The sequence below is a fragment of the Drosophila albomicans genome, chromosome 2L, assembly GCF_009650485.2.
Source record: "Drosophila albomicans strain 15112-1751.03 chromosome 2L, ASM965048v2, whole genome shotgun sequence".
Classification (NCBI taxonomy): Eukaryota; Metazoa; Arthropoda; class Insecta; order Diptera; family Drosophilidae; genus Drosophila; species Drosophila albomicans.
In genome coordinates this window covers 5,285,553-5,306,493 of record NC_047628.2, presented here as the reverse complement: position 1 = coordinate 5,306,493, position 20,941 = coordinate 5,285,553, and the positions used below count along the sequence as shown (strand labels likewise).

Here is a 20,941-nt window from a genome sequence, read left to right as displayed (position 1 = left end):
CACGAGCGAGACCAAGCCAACGAGAGTGCCGGTTATGAGCACAAAAGTGTCGCGACAGAACAAAGCATCAGAAATTTGAGGCTGACCGTCAAGAGCCATCGTCGTCATCGGTTCCGCAGTCGACGCCGTCAGAAAGCATGTGCGTTAATGTTTGTGTGTAACTTATAAAAAACAAAAAAAAATAATTTAAAAAAATTATTTTATTTGTGGGAGCTTTAGCGCGTCCCTCAGATAAGTTTTCCAAATAAGAACTCTGCTGCTATTTGCTGCCAAGCCATTTGTTTTACAATAAAGCTTATTTCTCAAAAATCAAGGCTTAGAAGGTAAGGCAAAACGAAGGTGTGATATGCAGTTATGATGACATTGAGTTTCATGTTTGCTAAGTTTAAGTTTAAGTTGTTTAAAGAAATTAGAAAAGTGCTCACGCCGCCAAAATGGAAACTGTTTCTTAAAACTTTTATGAATAAGCAATTGTGGTATAAACCTATGTTTTGTTCTTTCGTTAGTTCTTGACTAGAATTATTTACAAAAATGTGTTTCTTAAATTTATATCTAAGTACAATTTTAGTTATGACCGTGAAATCGCTGACGTCCCGACTATGATGTGTGGTTGGTATTCGCTGACAGAGAATCTTGTACTAGTCGGTAGATATTACATAAGTAAATCATATACATACATCTATATATAAATATATTATTATTTTGTTTACTTCTAACTTGTCTAGGTATCCAATTCATGCATCAGCATCATATAGTACAACACAACCATAACTGTATGCATTTTTTAACAATTAGAGATCATATATCTGATACGACATCTCCAGATAAATTAACATTTAAAAATATATGTTATGTAAGTATTTGTCAGAAGATTTGTCTATTTTTTTATATTCTTTAAATCTTCTTATTATTACAATTTTTTCCTTCAACAAATCCGAATTATTTTTAACTTTTATGAAAATATAGTTTCTTGCAGATAGTGCCCGTCTTACTAATGGGTAGCGTTTAATTTGGTTGAAACCGAGTAGGCGTATTATTAGGTTAGCGCCCCTAATGTTTAATGTTTAATTTGGATGAAACCGAATAGCAAAGTTAGCTGTAGAATAGCAGAAGATCTGCAAAGCTGACGGTAGAACAGCGGTTTCCGTTGTCATCAGCAGAATTTCTCTTATGCGCGTTACAATATGTTAAAGTAAATATTGTAGCGAACGTCGATTCAGTTCTAATTTTACATTATTTCTGACGATCTAAATAAGGCAACGTCTCATAGCTGCGCTGCCCAGAGTCGACAGCAGAGAGACGGCTAAGTATGTATGTATATCTTATGTACATAGTTATGTGCTCTTAAGCTGGAGCGCGAGGTATATGCACATATTCATCTTCGGCTCGTGTGACAGAATGCTGAGCGGACTTTCTGTGAGCGGATCAAGGCATACCGATCGGTTCATATTTCGAACACTTGGGTTTATGACCGGGACTTTGATTATGTAAACACTGCAACAAGTATTACAGTGTGTAGCATTGAAGTAGTCTTGGTACAGTAGGAATTCAATATATTGATATGCATATTACATCTCCCTCCTTCTGAAAAATAACGAAACAATATAAAATTATTTTATTAGTGTACTTAAAATTAAATTTTATTTTTTTTATATATATATAATGTTTATATGTTTTCGCGTTACACGAAGGGTAAAAAAATAAAACAAGCCATTTTGTTTTAAATTATTTATAGACGAACTTTATTTTTGAGAAAAGTGTTTTTATAAAACTAAGTTTATAATACGTTGAGCTTAAGCAAGAAACTTTTTATTGCGTGTTAATAAGATTATAAATGCAATAGGATATTTTTGTTTGTGACGATTGGTCGCCGTCGCGACGAGTTAATGTTAGAATATGATCTTTATGAGAAACTTTTAGGAGTTGGCGAAATAATTACAAGAAGTTGTCACGTTCGAGAAATGAGTGTGGTAGTCGATATGTCACTCGCCCAATCTATAGAAATTAGCTTGTCCTCAAGTGTTTAATTCTGGGTACATAAGTGGGACTGGGTTTTCTGTATTTGCAATGTCAGCATTAATACTTGTGTCCGTTTCGTTTTTTCTTATGGTAGATATTTTTGTTGTTGAAAAGTATTTTGATTTTCTTAATTGCTAAATAGTATATAACAATAAGAGTTAAGATTAATTCAATTATAATTATTGAATATTTGTAAATAATATTTTCCTTATTGTTATATAAAATTATGTCATTCATGTGTGATATTGGCTCTATTTTGGTAAAGTTATATTCGGTGAACATAGGTGTTGTGAAATGTACATTAGAATTAAAATGAATTAATTCAACTTCACTTGGGACAATTCTTCATTAAATATTTTAATTATTTTGTCTTTTTCAATGTATTTTTGTTGCCCATACAATTCTTTCTTCTTTCTTTCTTTTTCTATTGCTAAATAATTTAACTCATGTTCATTTAGGGTCCGGCTTGCATAGCAGATTGGTTTATGTTCTTGTGACAACACAAAAACAATTGATAGCATCAGTTGTTAGTGAGAAAGGAATAGAATCTCATCCATATTAGGTATGGGAAATTTATCGTCAACGGTTATTTCGTTGAAATTCCAGTAGTCAATGACTAGCCGGAATTTTTGTTTGCCTGAAGCGTCTAATTTTTTTTTAACGATCCAGATTGGAGAAAAATAGGGGGATTTAGACTTTTTAATTTTACCCTGGTCTATGATATATTTGTGGATATTTGTAAGGTCCCTTATAAATTGGATCCTCATGTTTTGTCTGAATTGAATGCTTGAAAGTACTTTTACAGTCGATTTGGGAGTTACTTTCAAATATTCACGTCCTTATAATAAATCATATTTTTCAGAGAAATTTTGAATATAAAAATTTTGATCTGTGTGACAAAGTTTACTAGGACCGGACAAAATATCCGATAGTTCAGTGATACCGTTTATGGTTTGGACTTTAATTGGATGTTTATTAACTTTAAAACCGAAAATATTTTCTTTAATGAGGTTTATAGAAGAGCCTGTATCAATGATACACTTTAAGTTTTCCGAATTCATTGTAATTTTTATTTAAGGGGTATTTATTCTGCATTTGGGTCCGAGGCATTTCAATGAAAATTTTCACCAGTCTCCATTTTAAATTGACCACTTTGGCTTTTTCTTTGACTTTTTATAGGTAGGTTAGGCCCACGACTATTTGAAGTGTCTCTTGTATAATTGTTAGGATTCTGACTTTGAGCTTCTCTTAGCTTTTGTTTGAATTCTGGATGAAGATTTTGATTACTTGAATTTTGATTTGAATAATTACTTTGAGGCTTACAATTGGATTGATAATTGGAAATAAAATTGTTGGGTGTATAGTTTGCGTATAATCTGTTATGGTTTCTTCGATTATTATTTTCACTTATAGAGGTGTTTTAATTTTCATAAGATTCATAAATTCCCTCTTGTTGCGCAATTGCTTCTAGTTTACTGATTGTAGCTATGTCTTGCCTTGCCAGGGTCATGAATATCCTATCAGGTAATTTATTCGATATAACATTTTTAATTGTTATTTTTAAAGCAACTGAATACAATATTGTGTTATTAGAGTCGTTTTCTAATGCTAATTTGTTAGTAATAATATAGGACTTGCGTAGATTTCCATTCCAGTTGGTATTGTATAATCGTCTCAGCAGTTCTTCATATGCGGTTTGGGTTTTTAATTCCTCAATTAGTGATATTCTTATTGCTATCCAGTTGTTTTATTGTGTGACTTGGGCTGTCCTTAGACCCTCTCCATCAAGCTGTCTCTCAATAGCTGCGAATATTACTCTATTCTGTCCAACGCATCTTGTTGGGTACAATGAAAGAATGAAATCTATCCTTTTGATAAATGCTGATAGGTTCTCAGCTCCATTATCGAGTGCTGGCACATGTTTTAGTTGATTCAGGAACTGGCTCAAGTGCACTTCTGAAAGTTATGATTTATTGTTATTTGTTTATACACGTGGGTTTTAGTGCGGGTTTTTGAGGTTTTCACACAATGTTCCTATTTTCCGTTTTTTGTTGCACTTACGCACGTAGATTTTTTTACGCGGATATGTATTTTAAAGTCAGAACGTTGTACGCGTTAACCCTTGGACAATTTTAGAATCCTTAAACGGACAGTTTGTTGATTTAGTACTTTTTGAACATATCCTACCGGCTGCGCCAATTATGTTTTCGCGTTACACGAAGGGTAAAAAAATAAAACAAGAGATTTTATTTTGAATTACATATAGACGAACTTTATTTTGTGTTTCAATAATGCGGTCTAAACTAAGTTTACAAGACGTTGAGCTTGAGCAAAAAACTTCTTAGTGCGACTTAAAGCTCACCATATGTGTAATGCTTTGTGTATGTGTCACGTTCGAGAAATTAGTGTGGTAGTGGATATTTCGCTACATATATAACATATATGTATATATCATACTTAATAGCAAAAGAAAATGAAATTACAAATAAATATTTTTACCTTTACATGGCTATACTAAATACAATTATGAAATACAAATTTTTAATCTATCCTTATGAACTGTTTGCTTCCTGTTATTATTATCTATTCTTATAATGTTATTTCTTTCTCCTATTTCCGTTACTTTATACATACCAGCATATTTATAATCTAACTAATCACCTACTGATCTATACATATTACATACTTTCTGATTATATACTTTTTTATTTGTGTTCTTGTTTTCTTCTATCGAATTTCTAGCTCTTTTGTATGCTACCTCTAGTCTATATTTACTTCGCTTAGTACAATCATATATATTGCGTATAGACACTATGTTATCTATGCTATTAAAATATTTTGGCAAATCACTTGTTTTACCAAATACTAATCTTTCGGACCACTTGAGATCTTGCAGGTAGAATTATGGAGCTATTACCAGAATTGTATGTTATTGGAACATAAATTGGGAAATTAATTATCATTTGGTCTTATGACAAGCCACTCTTCATTAGGTTTGAAGTCTAATTGACAATAGAATTTCTTTATGAAATCAATGCCTATTATTCCATAACATATTATTGCGAAATGCAAATCTATATATGAAAATAATGTGGAATTATATAATGATTATCAGCCAAATATTTGTTAATTCCATATATATATTTTTCGATTCTGCTTTATTAATAACGTTAGCAGTGGAATTCGTTAACTTAACTTCTACTAGACCCATATAGAGCTACATATATGTGATTGGCAAATCTTTTGAATATTTACTAATTGAAATATTGTTCATTTAGTCGAGCAGAAAAGATTCTGCACAACTTTGCAATTTATCTGATGTATTAATTAATTTAATTAAATTAATTTTTAGAAAATCAAGATCGGCCTGCCACGTGGGAGGCAGCGAGGTGTCTGACGCCATATGTCCGAGAATGGAACATATTAATACTTCAACTCAGGCTGGGATGTCAGCCCAAACGTCGGCGGAAGGCGTAACTGCTACCATCGGCGGTCACGGGAGGGAAAGTGTCGTCAGCGGTCACACCACTGAGGTTTTGGGTGTAGGCTACCTCAGTTGCAACAATACTCCCACAAACAACGATCTGAGATTCATGCGCGCGGGTACCGATGTCCTTGTTGATTCGGACCAAGAGAGCGTGGCGTCGATTTCATCTGCTGTAGAGGAGCGTCTTCTTCGGAGTCCACGACCTATCGCCAGCACCTCTAAGGTTGCGAAGCGGGGCACGTTGGGCCTAAAGGAAAAAGCCAAATACAAGGCGGCAGTCCGCATTCAGGCGCGGTTCTGCGGCAGAGCAAACCTGTCTGTTCAAGACAAGGAGAAGCTTGCCTGGGCCGACGCTTATTTGCGTGATAACCGCACCAACTTTTTAAAAATCACGCAAGTGCAGAGCGGTTTCATCGTGGCTGCCAATCCAAAGGTGGAGTCCATGACAAGCAAGCGTCAACGGTCTGCTGAGAGTCCCAAGCAAGGGGCTCCAGTAAGAAAAAAGCAGCGACCGCCTGGGCCACCCAAGCCAGAACAAAATACGGAAAATATTCCGAGACAGAACCCGAGAGCAACAGTTTCAGAAACTGCCAGGCGGCATCTGGCCGTTGCTCTCATCGACAGAGGAGACTCTAACGGGAAAATGTCCGCAGATCGGTGGCAGTTGACCCATGCCAAGCTGGTGGACGCACTTTTCGTCAGGATGGAGAACGCCCCAGACAGCCCAATGCCTACATTTAAAGGCGCGGGTTGGCTCAACGGGGTCAAAATCCTAACATGCAAGGATGTCCCAACGTTGCTCTGGCTGAAGAAAACCGTCCCCAAGCTGGACGGCTTATGGGAAGGAGCTAACCTGGACGTTGTAGATATAAATAGCATTCCATCCATGCCGAAAGCTAAAGTCCTCTTTCCTGTCGTAGTTCAAGGGGAGCGAGCACTTCAGTTGCTTAAGAAGCAGAACCCGGCCATTCCGACGACTGATTGGTCAGTGTTGAAGATCGATGAACCTTTACCAAATAATGGCGGGCAGCACATGATCCTTCAGATCAACAAGGAGGCCGAGGACATGCTTTATAAGCGGAACGGAAAAATGGCGTGGGGCGTAGGGAGCGTGTACCTACGTCTTAAAAAACGTCATCCTACTGACAAGGACACACACACGTTGAGGTCAGGGGAAGTTGAGGCAGATCTCGGTATAGAGAGTATGACCGACGCCACCCTGCATCTCAACTTAACTGACAAGATGGTGGAGGAGGGGGAGGAACTGTTTGTGCAGGCGGACCACACTGCGAGTGTGCAAACCTCTAATGAGTGTGCTGCAACTCAACCACTACAAGTCTGAAATGGCTTTGGCGGAGTACTTCCTCGCCCTTGAGCCGCTTACGCAGCTTTGATCCAGGAACCGTAAATTGCGTCGGACTACTAGGTCCCCGGCCTAGAATAGCCTAACTCTTCATCCCGTCAACGGTAAGTGTAACGAGAACTGCCATCCTTATAAGAAATGAGTTACACGCTCATCTACTGTCTAATTTTAGCACTGACGATTTAACTGTTGTTTCCTGGAGAGCTGAGAGGGATGTATTCCGCTAAGATTCTGTTACAACAAATCTGGTCCTTTGGTATTAATGGGAGAGGTCTGATTCTCCAAGAAACAGCTAGTCGTCGGCATGGACGCCACCACCCACCATAGCGTTGTGGGAATGCCAGACATCAATAAAAGGGGTCTCCGTAATTGATTGTACCCTAGACAATAAGTTAATCGTAGTATAAAAAAGGGAGGTACCCACTTACATTGGAATGTGTAAGATTTCAAGATTACAAATGAAGGTTCCTATGATGAAGATGTCTTGTGTACCTTATCTCTGGAGGAAATATTATATTATTATTATGACATATGAAACCCTCAGCACGTGGGTCGCTTCGCAAGTTGCTCGCCTGAGCGTGCGAGGGCAATTCGACGAATGACTGGGAGTGACGGCTTTTAACTATTTCCCTCTTAAGATCGTGGCCGGCCCCGGTAACGTCAAGTTGGGTGATGGCCACTTTTAACTTGATTGGTGTTGATGCATGGCGATTGTTCCGAAAAAAACAATCATCAATCAGCTATCATCCTAAATTGACTTCTACTGAGAGTTGATGGATGAAATTTATGTTTTGCTGGATCATCCGATGCATTGAGGATAGGCAAGTAGAGGAGTGGCGAAGCAGCGATGACTGAAATTTTCTCCACCAAAGAGTTGTGGTTCAAATACCTCGTATTGTTTATTACGGGCTCTGCTGTCTCGTATTAACTTCTTGCAAAAGGTGGCGAAGTTTGTAGGTTTGCATTTGCTGACAGCAAATATTCCATCGTCGTACTCCACCACTATGTTGTCTTGGACTTGTAGGACAGTTTGGTTATCGAATACCGGGAAAATTATTGTTTTCTTACATATTTGCTTAACTCTAGGGTACTCAATTAACATGTAAATTTCATTATCAGATTGTAATATTTTGATTTTGAATACTTCCATTAAATTGACTATGGGGAGTTCTGGGGAGATTATTTGCAAGCGTTATTGTAAGTATTCAATTTTGAATTTCTGTAATGAGCATCCGTAATTAGTATTTCAAATAGATTGGATTATTTTCTTTACTTCATCTGAAAGTTTATTAATCTACCTTTGCATTTCTGTATTAATAAGTATCTATCTATTTCTTGAATCATTTAACTTATTCTCTGCATTCTTATTTTATCTAAGACTTCAGCGTCCGGGTCGACATCGTCTCCGATTTCCGCGACCGCAGCTTCGGGCGCGTCTGCAAGCTTATTGTTTGCGTTTTGTTGAGCTTTATTATTAAAAATTAAAATTTTTTAATGTTCGCGTAACTTTGAGTTCGAGTAACTTTTTATGATATTCGTTACTTTTGATACTACTTGATTCTCGCGAATTACAAAGGATTTCGTTTTGTGAATTCTTTTTTGTAACATTTGGACATATAAAAAATAAACGTAAGCTAATGTTCAACATTTTTCATATGCCCTTACCTACTTACTTACTTTAATGAATTCCATAACATTATGTAAAATCATATTGTTAGAAAAATCGAAAATAACATTATTATTATTGTTGCAAGATATTATTCAGCAGGGCAGAAAGTGCAACCATTTTTGAGATAATTTGGCATCCCTTTTAAATTTACTTAAAAATAAATAGATTCATAAAAATATTTCTTTTTAGTTTTATACCATTTATAATACGTATATTTGTAATATATTTGGTTTTATTCTTTTAATCTTAAGCATAAGCAAGATTTTGCCTTCTTGGATCAATTTTAAGATTTTTCCATTCCATTTATTTTTCTCATTGAAGTCATAATAAATCCTTTGTAAAGTATATCCAATCTACAATTATTATTTTGATTTAAGATTTTGCCTTCTTCATTCAATTTTAAGATTTTTTCGTTATTGAAACAATATTATAATATAATTGACTTTAGTGGTGATGAGAGTTGCTAGCAACCTTTCAGTAGCAATGTTGCAATCCAGCTCGTGGGCCAGATTGTCCCATCAAATAACGTGGAACGTACTTATAGCCTTATAGCTTATATTAAATATATTATATATAGCACTACAATTAACTAATAAATATAGACCTAACTTGTAAATAGAGTTGACTGAAGTCTTAGCATTGTCTTTTTTTTTGTCATTAGCAATTAAGTAAGAATTTATTTTATTTATTTGTATCTTAGAATCTTAGAATTAAACAGAGAAACTGGAAGCTTCAGGGTGAAATTGATAGACTTATTTTATATTGTTTATTAAAATAAGTGATAATGATAATGATGAGTAGGCACTACTTATGTTTTACCTTTTTATTTGCAATTGAAAAATATTGATTTTCTTCATTGTTAGTGAATTTTTCGGTGCTACTGAAAAGGACCGTTTGACTAATAGCCACATCAGCTTTGATTTTGCACAAAATACAAATTTTCTTAGTCACCGAAACCAGATAGTTTACTAAGTTGCCGACACAAGAATATCCATGGCAGTGGCTGTCTTCCTTTTGGGCATGTTCGGTGTATGTATGTGACCGCATACGGATAACAATATCCAATAAAACTTTCAGGACATATATAACACCATAGATACGCTTCACACTTCCACGACGAGATAAACTGCCACGATGTCAGCAATATGTGTCTACGTTCTTATATTTCAATGAACTAACAACCACTCGATTGCTCGCTCTCAAACTAGCCCGGCAAGCCACCACCATATGCAGTGGGGTTCGAAATTCGAAATTAGTCTAAAGCTCGAGGGTTCGAAGCTCTACTATTTTTCGTCGATTAACGCAGCTTTTACAGCAAGCAGGTTGTGTGAACTGTGTATGCTGCTAGGAAGCAGTGCAAAGCGATTGTGTCAATAAGTGCCGAAAAAATAATATTTTTAAATGGTATTGGCATATTGTTGTCATTGCTAAAATCTTGAACGTTTAACTTTAAACCTTTGTAATTCAAAAACTTTTGTTTCCATTGTTACTGATGAATTGGTCTTAACGTTGCATTTATTTATATTTATGTACATATACATATGTATCTGGTGAGTTGTATTCTAACTTACTTCCAGATTAAGGTTTGTTCAGCTTTCAGATTGCTTTGAACATGTAACCATCAAATTTTCAAATAGCTAATGACGTGTGAAATGCATTTTGTAAGCTGATGCTAATGTTGTCTATGGCAACAGGCAGAAGGCAACGAATACCGATTCCTAGCACAGAACAGTCTTAGCCACTTAACGCGTGGCTGCCACACAAACATTCTCGCTGTCCGCATCCTTTTCGTGGCCCAAGCAGTTTTTCAATTTCACGCGACCCGCCGGAGGACATAAAGAAAAGTGCAAGCGTTTCATGTCGGCGCGTTGGCAAACGACTCCTCGAGTGGTCCAGTGGGAGCTCAGGTGCACGCTGGCGACAGGGACTGATCACTGAGGGGGTTCAGCTCCCAAATAGACATGGGAACGTCAGCAACAACGACGTTGACGTCGACGACGATAGCGGCGGCGTCAACCCCAATTTGCAATGCGCGTCACGTTTTTAGCTACTTTTGGGGCGACAGGCGGCAGACGACGGTGAGAATCGCGTGCAGATAAAACCCCTAAAACGGGGCACGTGTGTGCATGTGCATGCCGCACCACCGTCAACCCAAAGCAGTCCCACCCCTGGACGAACGTCGACATTTTCAAGTGCATTTTTAAATTGCGAATAATTTTTTGTAATATTATGCGCCATTTATAGCCGTTAGACCCGCTTGATAGGTTATTATTCAATCAGCCAATTTTATGTGCCTAGACTACAGTGAACTATTGCTAACAGCAACTCAAAGAGAAAGGGAAGGATGCTCTTACCTTTTAGGCAAATTGAAATCATTTTTTGGCTCTTGTAATTAAATGAGCAACTAATTGTCTTGGCAAACTCCTCACATAATTCGTACGTTTTTATTGGTACCAGAGGCATGTTCTTTCAATGCAGGCAGAACTGTAGCTAATTACGTTTATTGTACTGACACATAATTACAATTGGCGCATTTTATTGTTTACTTTATTTCGAAAGTTCTTTCCCTATATCGCCCCTTTGTAGAAGTCTTTTATATTTCCAGGGTTCCTTTTTATTTGGCACAGCACTGGGGAAAACTTTTTGCATTTGGCTGGCAGTTTCATGTGGAGTTTATTTTTTTTGTTCTACAAATTTATGCTGACAGCTGTAAAAATTATGCAAATTTTGTTTGCCTTCAAAATTAGTGCAGACTTTAAGGCGTTTTATGGCCTGAAAACTGGGTCCCGCATTTTGTCATAATACATAAATAAGACTTCATAAAATCAAATGATAAATGTGAAGTGTGGATTACTAAAATATTAAATGTTGTGTTAGAAAAGCAAATTTGGATACCAAATCTAGTACTTGCTATAAATAAAATATATATAATATTTGTATTTAGTATTTGAATTTTAGAGGTAAATGAAAGTATATTATTTCAATTAAATAAATAAAACGAATTTAGATTATATTTGGGAGGAGTGTTTGTTTTAATTTTAGTATATTGTAAGTAATTAAAAATAGTTTCAGAAGAAATTAAAATATGTTCGTTATTCAAAGGAAAACAATAAATATTGATCTGATTAAATTATTAAAAATTAAATTTTTTTTTTAAATTAAGATAAGAACATTTTGTCAAGAACTTTCGTCGATGGAACTTTTTTTTAATTTGGGATAATACTATTTGTTTAAAAGTGTTTTGTATTCCTAAGCTATGCCCCGAATTGTGCACGTAGCTTCTATCTGTGAGTGTAATACACTTTATTTAAACAAGTCCATTACATTACATTGCATACTCATGCTCGAATTCCCGCTCAGCCATCCCCCTGGGTGCGACTGGAACAATACATCATCATTTACGAAGCTTATAAATTTTATAGGGATGTCGAAACCGCTACGTACAACGGAAGTCTTCGAAAACGAAAAAAACTGCAAATACTTTAAAATAGAGAAGCAAAACGAAAGAAACGTAAAGAAAGGATGAAGAGAGGAGAAAGAAAAGGCTCGATTGAAATATAAAAACCACAAAACAGGCAAAGGCAACAAGGCAGACAAAAATGAGACTCTGAGAGAGATAGCGAGTGAGAGAGGGAGTGGTGTGTGGTGGATGTGGGGTCCTGGGTCATAGGACAACACTAAAAACAGGCAAATTTTATTTGCATGCGGCTTTTCAATTCGTCTAAGAACATAAAACGAGCCAAAGGACTGTTGAGGAATGTTGGGGGAACCCTTTCGATGATGCAAAATAAAGTAAAGCTGTAAAAAACGATGGCAAGAAATAGAACATGTGGAACAAAGCAGAAGAACGAGAAAGAGACTGAGAGATGGAAGGGAGGAGTGGAGGGAGAGATTCGTAGAGTGAACGGAGGCGCGGCGTCTTAACAATTTCCTGCCAACTTCTGCTTCATTGCATATTTCCGTTTCCGACCGTGTTTGTCTGTCTGTCTAGCAGTCTGCGCGTCCGTCCCTCGTCTCTCCGTTTGTCCGTTCGTCCGTCTGCCTGAATATCGTCTGGCGGGGCACACATGAGCGCTGAGCATTGAGAACTGTGAACTGAGAGCTGTGAGCTGCGAACTGCGAACTACGAGTATGCATGTAGAGAGTTGTGTGACGACAGCCTCAAATTTTTTTTCTTTTACGATTTGCAATTATTTTTGCTCATTTCAGCAGAAGCAAACATGCCCGCAATTCCCTAAGGACAACTAAAGGACCAGGCGCTCTTTCCCCAATGTAGTGGCAACAGTGCAGTCAACAACAAAGAGGACAGAATCAGAAGGGGAGAGAGTGAGAACTAACAAGTTCTCCAAGCTGTCCTTCACATTACAATTTACATAAGTTGATACCCGGCAGTTGATATTTTTCGACTTGTTTTCTCTCTCTCTCTCTTACTCATTTGTTAGCCTCTTCCTTGCACGCTCTGTGCGTATTTTCAGTTATTTGTCCGCTTGAGCAAAGTTCTTGAGCAGTTTACATGAAAAGCATTTTAACTGCAACGAAGCGAACGACATAAATCGGCATTGGCAACATTCTCGCTCTCGTTCTCCTCGATAAGCCCAGTCCACACCTACTCCGGATGAGGTTGTGGTAGGGAAATCATTGCTCTAAGGACTGGCTGCCAATTGTCTTTGCACAGCATGCTTGTACACAAGAAGTTCAATTCGAGTTGCAATTGCAGATGTTTCTCTTCAGTCTGAGCAGCTGTTATTTTGTCGAAAGAAATATCTCGGAGTTTATTTGTATAGATGGAGCATTGAAAGTTATTGTATGTCGACTGGTTTGGGTTAGAATTTTTTTTGTTGATATATATTACTCAAGACGTTTTCTCTGGAAGAATCTCTGTCAAAGGAATGTCTTAGGAATTATATAGCTCTGATCTGTACATCCATTACCATTTCAGATTTCTTTGATAATTCAACTAACTGTATTGACCTTCAATTATTTCTTATATAATCTTGATTTATTATATAATTTTTTAATTATAATTTTCAAATCAAATAATTTTGTTCAAGTGGTAAGCTTCAACTCTTTTAATTAAATTTTAAAACTTACCGGATTGAATTGAATATATCCACCATTTCGACAATGGTTTCTCTCATTTTATTTTGTTTCTTCTTTTTTGCATAATGTCAAGAGCTTGCCATGTGGCTGGCCTTCAGGCTGTCAACATGTGACGCCTCCAGCTCCTCCTTCATTCGTGTATGTCCCTTTCAACCTTCTATCTCTCTTCCTCTCTCTATTTCCCTTCGGTTTGTCGCGTTTCGGCTGAGTTCTTCGCAAATTGGCCACGTAAAAAAGAAAACAACAAAATCCCTTTTTGCATTGCCAAATGAAAAAATACGAAGTGAAAGTAATACTTTAAATAAAAAAATTACCAACTCTGAGGTACCATGTAATTTTTATTTTATGTTTAAATTATATACTTATTTGCCATATTGAAACTAATCTTAAATTACAATAAAAAAATAATAATGTGCAATACATAAGTTTAGTTCTTTTGTCTGTCATAATAGAGATAGGAAGAAGTATTTTATATATTTTCTGGGAATTTCAATATTTTTAAATGTAATTCAATGTCTTGTTGTTACCTAAATTGAAAAACATTTCAAAATCATTTCAGTCCAACAGTTGCCCCATTTTGACGTATTTATTTCCGCATGGTATAGCCCATTGCTTGAAGTACAGGGTATACACGGAAAAGTGGCAAAACATTTGCCTTTGAAGTGCCTTCCCTTCTCGTCGAAATGTACCGAAAGCGTGCAGAAAATCAAAATAAAACGTTTTTCGTTTCATTTGCAATGAAATTCGCAAGTGCTGCCTTTGTTTTGTTTTGCTAGTATTTCTATATCTCTGTCTCAATGTTTGTTGTTTGTCCTTTGTCTATTTGTTTGTTTGCAGCTCAGACTCAAATCGTTTTCCAATACAGAGGAGGGATGACGCCTCTCTTCATGGCTATTTTCTATGCACACGGCATGTGGGCAATCGGCAGTCGGCAATCAGCGGCCCGCTTCCGTGTCCGGGTGTCATTTCCATGTGTTCTCTCTTTCGCTGTATGCGTGTGCGTATGTGAATGTGTGTTGGGTTTCCGTTTTCAGTTTTATTTCTCGCCCTGAAAATGGCCCTGAATATTTAACTAGCTACAATTGACTATGATTGTTATGTTTGTTGCCTAGTTGCCTCGACAGCTTCGAATCCACATTTTACAATTAGACTGAGAGGGTGCAGGATATGAGAGGCAAAGGAGGTGCACGGGGCTATTGAGGGAACGAGGTGATTACATGGGTTTTGCTTGCTTTTTCATTTATCAATTTGCTTAACATTTTCCTCCTCTCGAAGGCATCTCACAGCATTTGCTTTGAGCTTCGGCAGAGCAAAAAGAAAAAATTGCAATTTTAACGCATGACGGCGCATTTTCAATACGCTCCTGCTCCTGAGGCAAAATTGTGCTTGAGATTTCAACTTCTACTTAGACATCGTCGCGTAATCGAATATAAATTGAATTTTTTACAACAAATGGATTTTACCAAAGGTTTTTTCTACCAACGTTCTTTTCTAGTATTCTTCTGCTGCTGTTGGGCTGCCTCTTAACTTCATTCAAACGAAATAAGCATCAGGATTAATATATGCATTAAAAAATATAAGCAAAACTGAGGCAAACAAAGCACTTTCCTTCTTTCATATTCTTACAGCCAAAGGCCAATGCAGTCCTAGCACTATTGATAGAGCTGCCAACAGTTTGGATAGAATAAGTCAACAATCAACCCACTCAATGGAAAAACAATTCAGAGCTTACATGATTAGTGTCTTCCCGCCACAGCCACGCCCTTTTATTTATACTGTGTTCGCTGCAGAGGATTTGGCATAATTAAATTCTTTTGGCTCGGTTCCATTTGCGTGACTGTCATTGTCTGTTTGCAGCTCTGAATGTGATAATTTATGTGCTATATCTACTTGGCGAGGAATTTATTGAGACCGGTCAGGCACACATTAATCAGCCTCGATATTGTTGTCTTCACTAAAAGCTATTTTGCCACTTAACCAAATTTGTTGAAATTTATATTTTCTATTGCCTTTATTTGCGTGATCGCTTAATGTGTATATGTATTCTACAGCACTAAAGATTTTTTAATTATTTGAATTATTTTTTGAAGTATTTAATATGAATGCGTCTTGCATCTCTCTCTCCTATGTACATCTGGTACAAAATGGATTTCAAGTTTCGTTCGACACATTTTCACATTTTTTGCACGCATGTTTCTCATTGCCCTCTGCCTTGACGTGGTTCCCTTGAGTTTCCTTCTCACGTTGTCTGACTGTCTGATTGAATATTTTTTCGTTTTCATTTTTGGCGTTTTTGCTGGCGTTCGCACTTTTTCCAACCGACACTTGAACGCCTTTTTCTATGGCATGTTTTGCACTTTATGCATATTTTTTGCATTTATTGTGGCCAAACATATAGACGAGCCTGGTTTTCCCCAGCTAGTGTTGGGTCTATCCTGGCTAATGTATGCTCGTCACGTTTAGCCACTTGTGTCCTGCATGCCCCCTCTTACTCTTGTCTTCGTGCTGTTGCTATTGCTCCGTGTCTTCACATTCACTTAGTGCAAGTCTTGACTAAACCTTTTTTGCATATTGATACGGTTACATGTGAAATCCACTTGGCACCCTCTCTCTTTCTCTACGCATCGCCCCCTTCTGGCTTTGTAATGGAAATTAACAGCAGTTTATGTCGGCCATTGCAAACACTTCAATTTTCCAGACCAGTAATGAGAAAAGAGCCAATAAAGCAGACAACCATGAATTTAAGAAAGGTTGAGGTTGAAAAAATGTAGACATACAGAAAGGCCAAAGTTTTGTTTAACAATTAAATTCAATTTGAAAGTCAAACATAAATTGCACTTTGGCTCACTTCTCCTCGAGCACTTGGTTTAATTGCGTGCATTTGGCATTGCATACTTTTGGGGGCCGCTTCAAATAAACTCGACGCGTGCTCAAGTGCATTTTGTCTGCTTGCTACGAAACTAAACAAATTAAAACGCAGCGCTCGAAAGTAGGCAACAAAAAAGTAATTGTAGCTGAGCTTGCCTTCGCGTTCAATGCTCCGTCCACTGAACTGACCAACCCTAACAATAGGCGACAGCCAAACATTTTTTATTGAAATTTGTTGCAAATTGTTTGCCCATGGGCCATAAAAATGCACATTAAACTAGAGTAGAACTGCCAAAAACGACCAGCCCTCACTAGGGCTTTGCATACAGCACGCAAAGCAATTAAAGCAACGAGCCCGCACTGCATGTGGAAAAGTTTTGGCGCCCAAATGGCGCACGAAGGCGCCTCAATGTCAGCTCATTAAAGTTTAGTGGGCGGTTTTTGCATAGTACTTGGAGAGTGACGCCAAAACACGCAAGAGAACTGCAGCCACGAACAGAATAGAATGGAATAGCAGAGAAAAATGGAGAAACTAGAATAAGGCAACTGACAGACGTTTTGTCGCTGCCACGCCCACGTACACAGAGAAAACTTTCGCAAGCTCATCAAGTGGAGGCGAGAGACGCAAACTTTTTCTGGTTATAAATCAAATTTTAGCTTGTTAACTCGCTCGTTTAAATTAAGTTGAACATTAGCCCAGACCAAAGGCGAATCCTAGAAAAGTCCTTCCACCAATTCGGGCTAAAATTTTATGTAATTTAAAGAATTTCCCGGTAATTGGTGGGGAAAAACCCCAAGGAAAAACTCATAAGAAATGCCCAAATACGACCAGCCCTGGCGTAGCTGACAGCTAATAAAAATATTTGGCAACTTGGCTTGGGTTGAGGTCCCTGGGGTAGAACGAGGTGGGTGGGTAATTAGCGTAGTGCATATTTAAGGGGCTTAGTTGTCGACAAAGAATGTGGCAAAAATGGGATAAGAGTCGGAAAGAAACTTGAAATGAGTTAGCAGAATGTTTGCCAAGCAGAAATGCATAAAAACTTAAGGAAATGCGATTAGTTTCGTTTGCAATGAGAGTGAAGCGAAGTACAATAAAGTTATTAAGTTTATGAAAGGAATGGTTAGACGTAGGATCTAAATACACAGATACTTCGCTTAACTGCCTTTCCATTACCCAAAGAATTGACCATTAAGGGAAATGATGATAGCCAAGACAAAACAAAAAAATAAAATTCATTGGTTCCTGTGTTGTTGTTGTTTTAGTTTTTTATTGTGTCACCTTTAATACGATACTGGATTTTCTTTGAATACGAAAATACGATCTGAAAACATTAGGATACACTCACCATTATTATATATAGAAAGTTTTTGTCTGATACTGCTTAAAACACTGCAGTTATATCTCGACACTATTATGCAGCTCGAAAGGCGTCATATATGGTGATGTTATCTAGCGCTCTGACATCCATCAAAAAGTGTTTGCCCCATGCGACCAGTCGCAGGTCAACAGCTCGTTTCATGTGATTACCGAGAGCACGCTACTCCGAGGGGGCGGTGGGTGATAGGCGAAGAGGGGTTTCTAATCACAACACACAACGCCCATGACTAAGGTCCCCAATCAGCTTGCCCAGGCCGCTTGTTATTGTCATTGTTATCAACAATGTCACTGCAAACAGAAACAAATTTTGTTCAACAGCAACTACAACAGAAAGTTGAGCTTGGAGGTCGGACTGTTAGATGGCTGATGGGCGAAGGAATCAGCAGACTGGCTGGGTTTGGTTTTGGGTTTGGGGTATGTCTCATGTGGGCATATGTTAAACATTTTGACACTTTTGCGCACGGTTGAGCCGCCGACGCCTGTGTTGAACTCTGACAATCTAATGGAACTTGATGAGGGTTCACTTCCGCCTATGCTCAACTTCAACAACAACAACTAAAACGGCTTTAGCAACAGCCATATCCTTTTGCTGGCCATTGCGAATTTATTTAAATTTAAAAATGCCAACTGCCCAAATTTGTAACAATTTGCAGTTGTTGTTGTTAGCGGACATGTGCAGGTGCACTGGTTAGCGATAATCAGCGAACTAAAATCAGCGACTGTCGGAATTTCGTTACATTTTGTTGGCCAAAGCGGGGGAGAACAGGATGAGGAGGGTCGAGGGCACATAAACCAAACCGCATTAGCGGTCGCCACTGAGCTTTGCTGTGGCCTCGCGCACAGTTAGCGGCAGATTGCAGCTGGGATCTGTGCGAACTGTTCTAACTGGTCTCTAACTGGACAACTGAAACTTAATTAAGTGTTGGTTGAGGTCCTTTGGGCCGCTGTTGCGACGGCCATCGAATGCGAGCACTTTACCAAAATGTTGTTCAGTGGCCGCCGATAAATGTTAACAGTTTTGGTTTTTGCGGATTTGCAGTTGATTTCAATGGAATAGAACGTTGAAAATACATTGCTGCTGAATGTGTGCTTCTCAATCTAGCCTGATTGCATAGTTTGCTTTTCGAGTGAGCAACTCTTTTCGCACTTCAAATTCAAATCCAGCTTCCAGCAATTCTGAAAAAAAGGGTTCAGCATTAATGCTTTGCCTATGATAGATATTCATTAAAGATAAATCGTTTAAACAAATGTTAAATATATAATTTTAATTTTAAGATGAAAAGTGTAAGTTATCTGTTAATTAAAAAATGTTTAATGGTAATTTTAATCACCTTAACTTACATTTAACATACAATTTTTAACTTAAAATAACAAAATTTATGATTTATTTTATTGTTTATACATTTGTATTATTTAAAGAAACATTTGTAAATGAAACTGGAGTCAATGTAGGTGTACATTAAGCAAAATTGGAATTTTTAATCTAAAATGTTTCATCCATTGTCATCCTTCACTTCTAAAATTTTCAGAATTTCCTCACATCTTAGATCTAAAAATTGTTTCCTTTAAAAAGTTCATAAATCATCACGTGCTTTCTTCACATGTAAAACACCATGATTACTTACACATACTTTCATGTTCTCCGGGTATAATTATGCATGTAAGGGCATAGCTTCCGTATGCCCGCGGGACAAAGTGACGTCTTATCGCATGAAGTAGAACAATTGTGAATGGATTCCTTGGGGACTACGCATGCTATTCGCAGGCTTAGCGCGGGTTCGCTGTGCTGCCAATTTTCGTTATCGTTTTCAAATTGAAAATTTGCGTAATCACATTTTAAGTGAAAATCGCTTTACAAATGAAATTAAATCGATTTTTCAGCCAGACACTTAAAGCGACAGCGCGATAGGAATCGTTGGCAAAAGTTACGCATACGCCGCGTTTGGCGTTTACATTATGGCTTTTCATATCCGTTTCCGTTTGTGTTTCCGTTTTAGAAACTTTAAGTCCACTGCACTTTTGTTTGAAATATGCGGCGTCTTTTCCCCAATTTCTTTTTCTCTGTTCGTCTTTTTGTCGACTCGATGCATTTCAAAGCCCCATCAACGTCATCAAATCGTTAGTCAAATACGCAAAAAGAACTTTTGCCGTCTTCCTTCTCATGGCAATAAAAATGATGAAGTGCTTCGCAAGTTCTCTAAAGTGCATTCATTTCACATACACAAGTATAGACAGAGAAGGTCTCTCACTGACGTAGCTTTTTCTCGAGTTTGTCTTTAGGCACTAACTGAGTGGGCATATTTGATATTCAACTCAATTTGTCTCTCGCACGTTTACCTAGTAGCCTTATATGTACTACTCAAATGTGCTTTTATGAATTCCATTTCAATTGGAAATATCTTGCCATGAAACTATTTCTGTATATTTGCTGTCTGGTTTTTGTTTTTAGAGCTGTTAGCTCATACAATAAAGTCATACGACAACGTGAGTATTCTTAGGCCATTAAAACTGTGATCGGCTTAATAATATTTCTACTTTTTTATGTCCTAGCCAAGTGCTTGTATATGGCCGATGTGGGACCTTGTGAGGATAGCATTAAAGTCTATGGCTATGACTATACAACCAATCGATGTGTACATTTCTTTTATGGCGGCTGCGGTGGCAATCCAAATCGATTTGCCACAAAGGAGGAATGCATGCAAGAGTGTCATGTGGAGTCTGAAGAAAGCGCAGAGGACGAGGAATATATTCTAGACGATATACACATGAGAAGCGATTTATAATTATGAAAAGTAGATATTGCCAAAGATGTGTATTTGAAAATCCAAATGAAGGGCATTACAACTTCGTATTTATTTTCTTTAACAGCGCATTCTCGCAGTTGGAACTTCTTTTCCTCTCGAGCTTGAAGTAATGCATTTCCTTTTGACGCTAACTGTCTCCAGTTCAGTCTGCCACCATTGGCTCCCATCTACGTATATCTCTGTAGATGTCTGTTTGCTGCCAATCTGAGCGGCCATTAAGACGAAACATCTGAAGTTATTTAACAGCTGAGCT

At 37.5% G+C, this 20,941-nt stretch overlaps 2 protein-coding genes across 2 annotated transcripts; both read left to right on the top strand.

Annotated features, from left to right (window-relative positions):
- Positions 1 to 225: 225 nt before the first annotated feature.
- Positions 226 to 9,136, top strand: LOC117564271 (uncharacterized). The gene is made up of 3 exons (XM_052002153.1): positions 226 to 323; positions 5,372 to 6,973; positions 7,042 to 9,136. Exon 2 carries the CDS (start codon positions 5,433 to 5,435, stop codon positions 6,846 to 6,848), a length of 1,416 nt encoding a protein of 471 aa, XP_051858113.1. The 5' UTR covers positions 226 to 323; positions 5,372 to 5,432; the 3' UTR covers positions 6,849 to 6,973; positions 7,042 to 9,136.
- Positions 9,137 to 20,218: 11,082 nt separating this feature from the next.
- LOC117564830 (U-actitoxin-Avd3r) lies at positions 20,219 to 20,740 on the top strand. Its single transcript, XM_034243755.2, has 2 exons — positions 20,219 to 20,368; positions 20,435 to 20,740. The coding sequence occupies exons 1-2, from the start codon at positions 20,248 to 20,250 to the stop codon at positions 20,665 to 20,667; spliced, it is 354 nt and encodes a 117-aa protein (XP_034099646.1). The 5' UTR covers positions 20,219 to 20,247; the 3' UTR covers positions 20,668 to 20,740.
- The last annotated feature ends 201 nt before the right edge of the window (positions 20,741 to 20,941 follow it).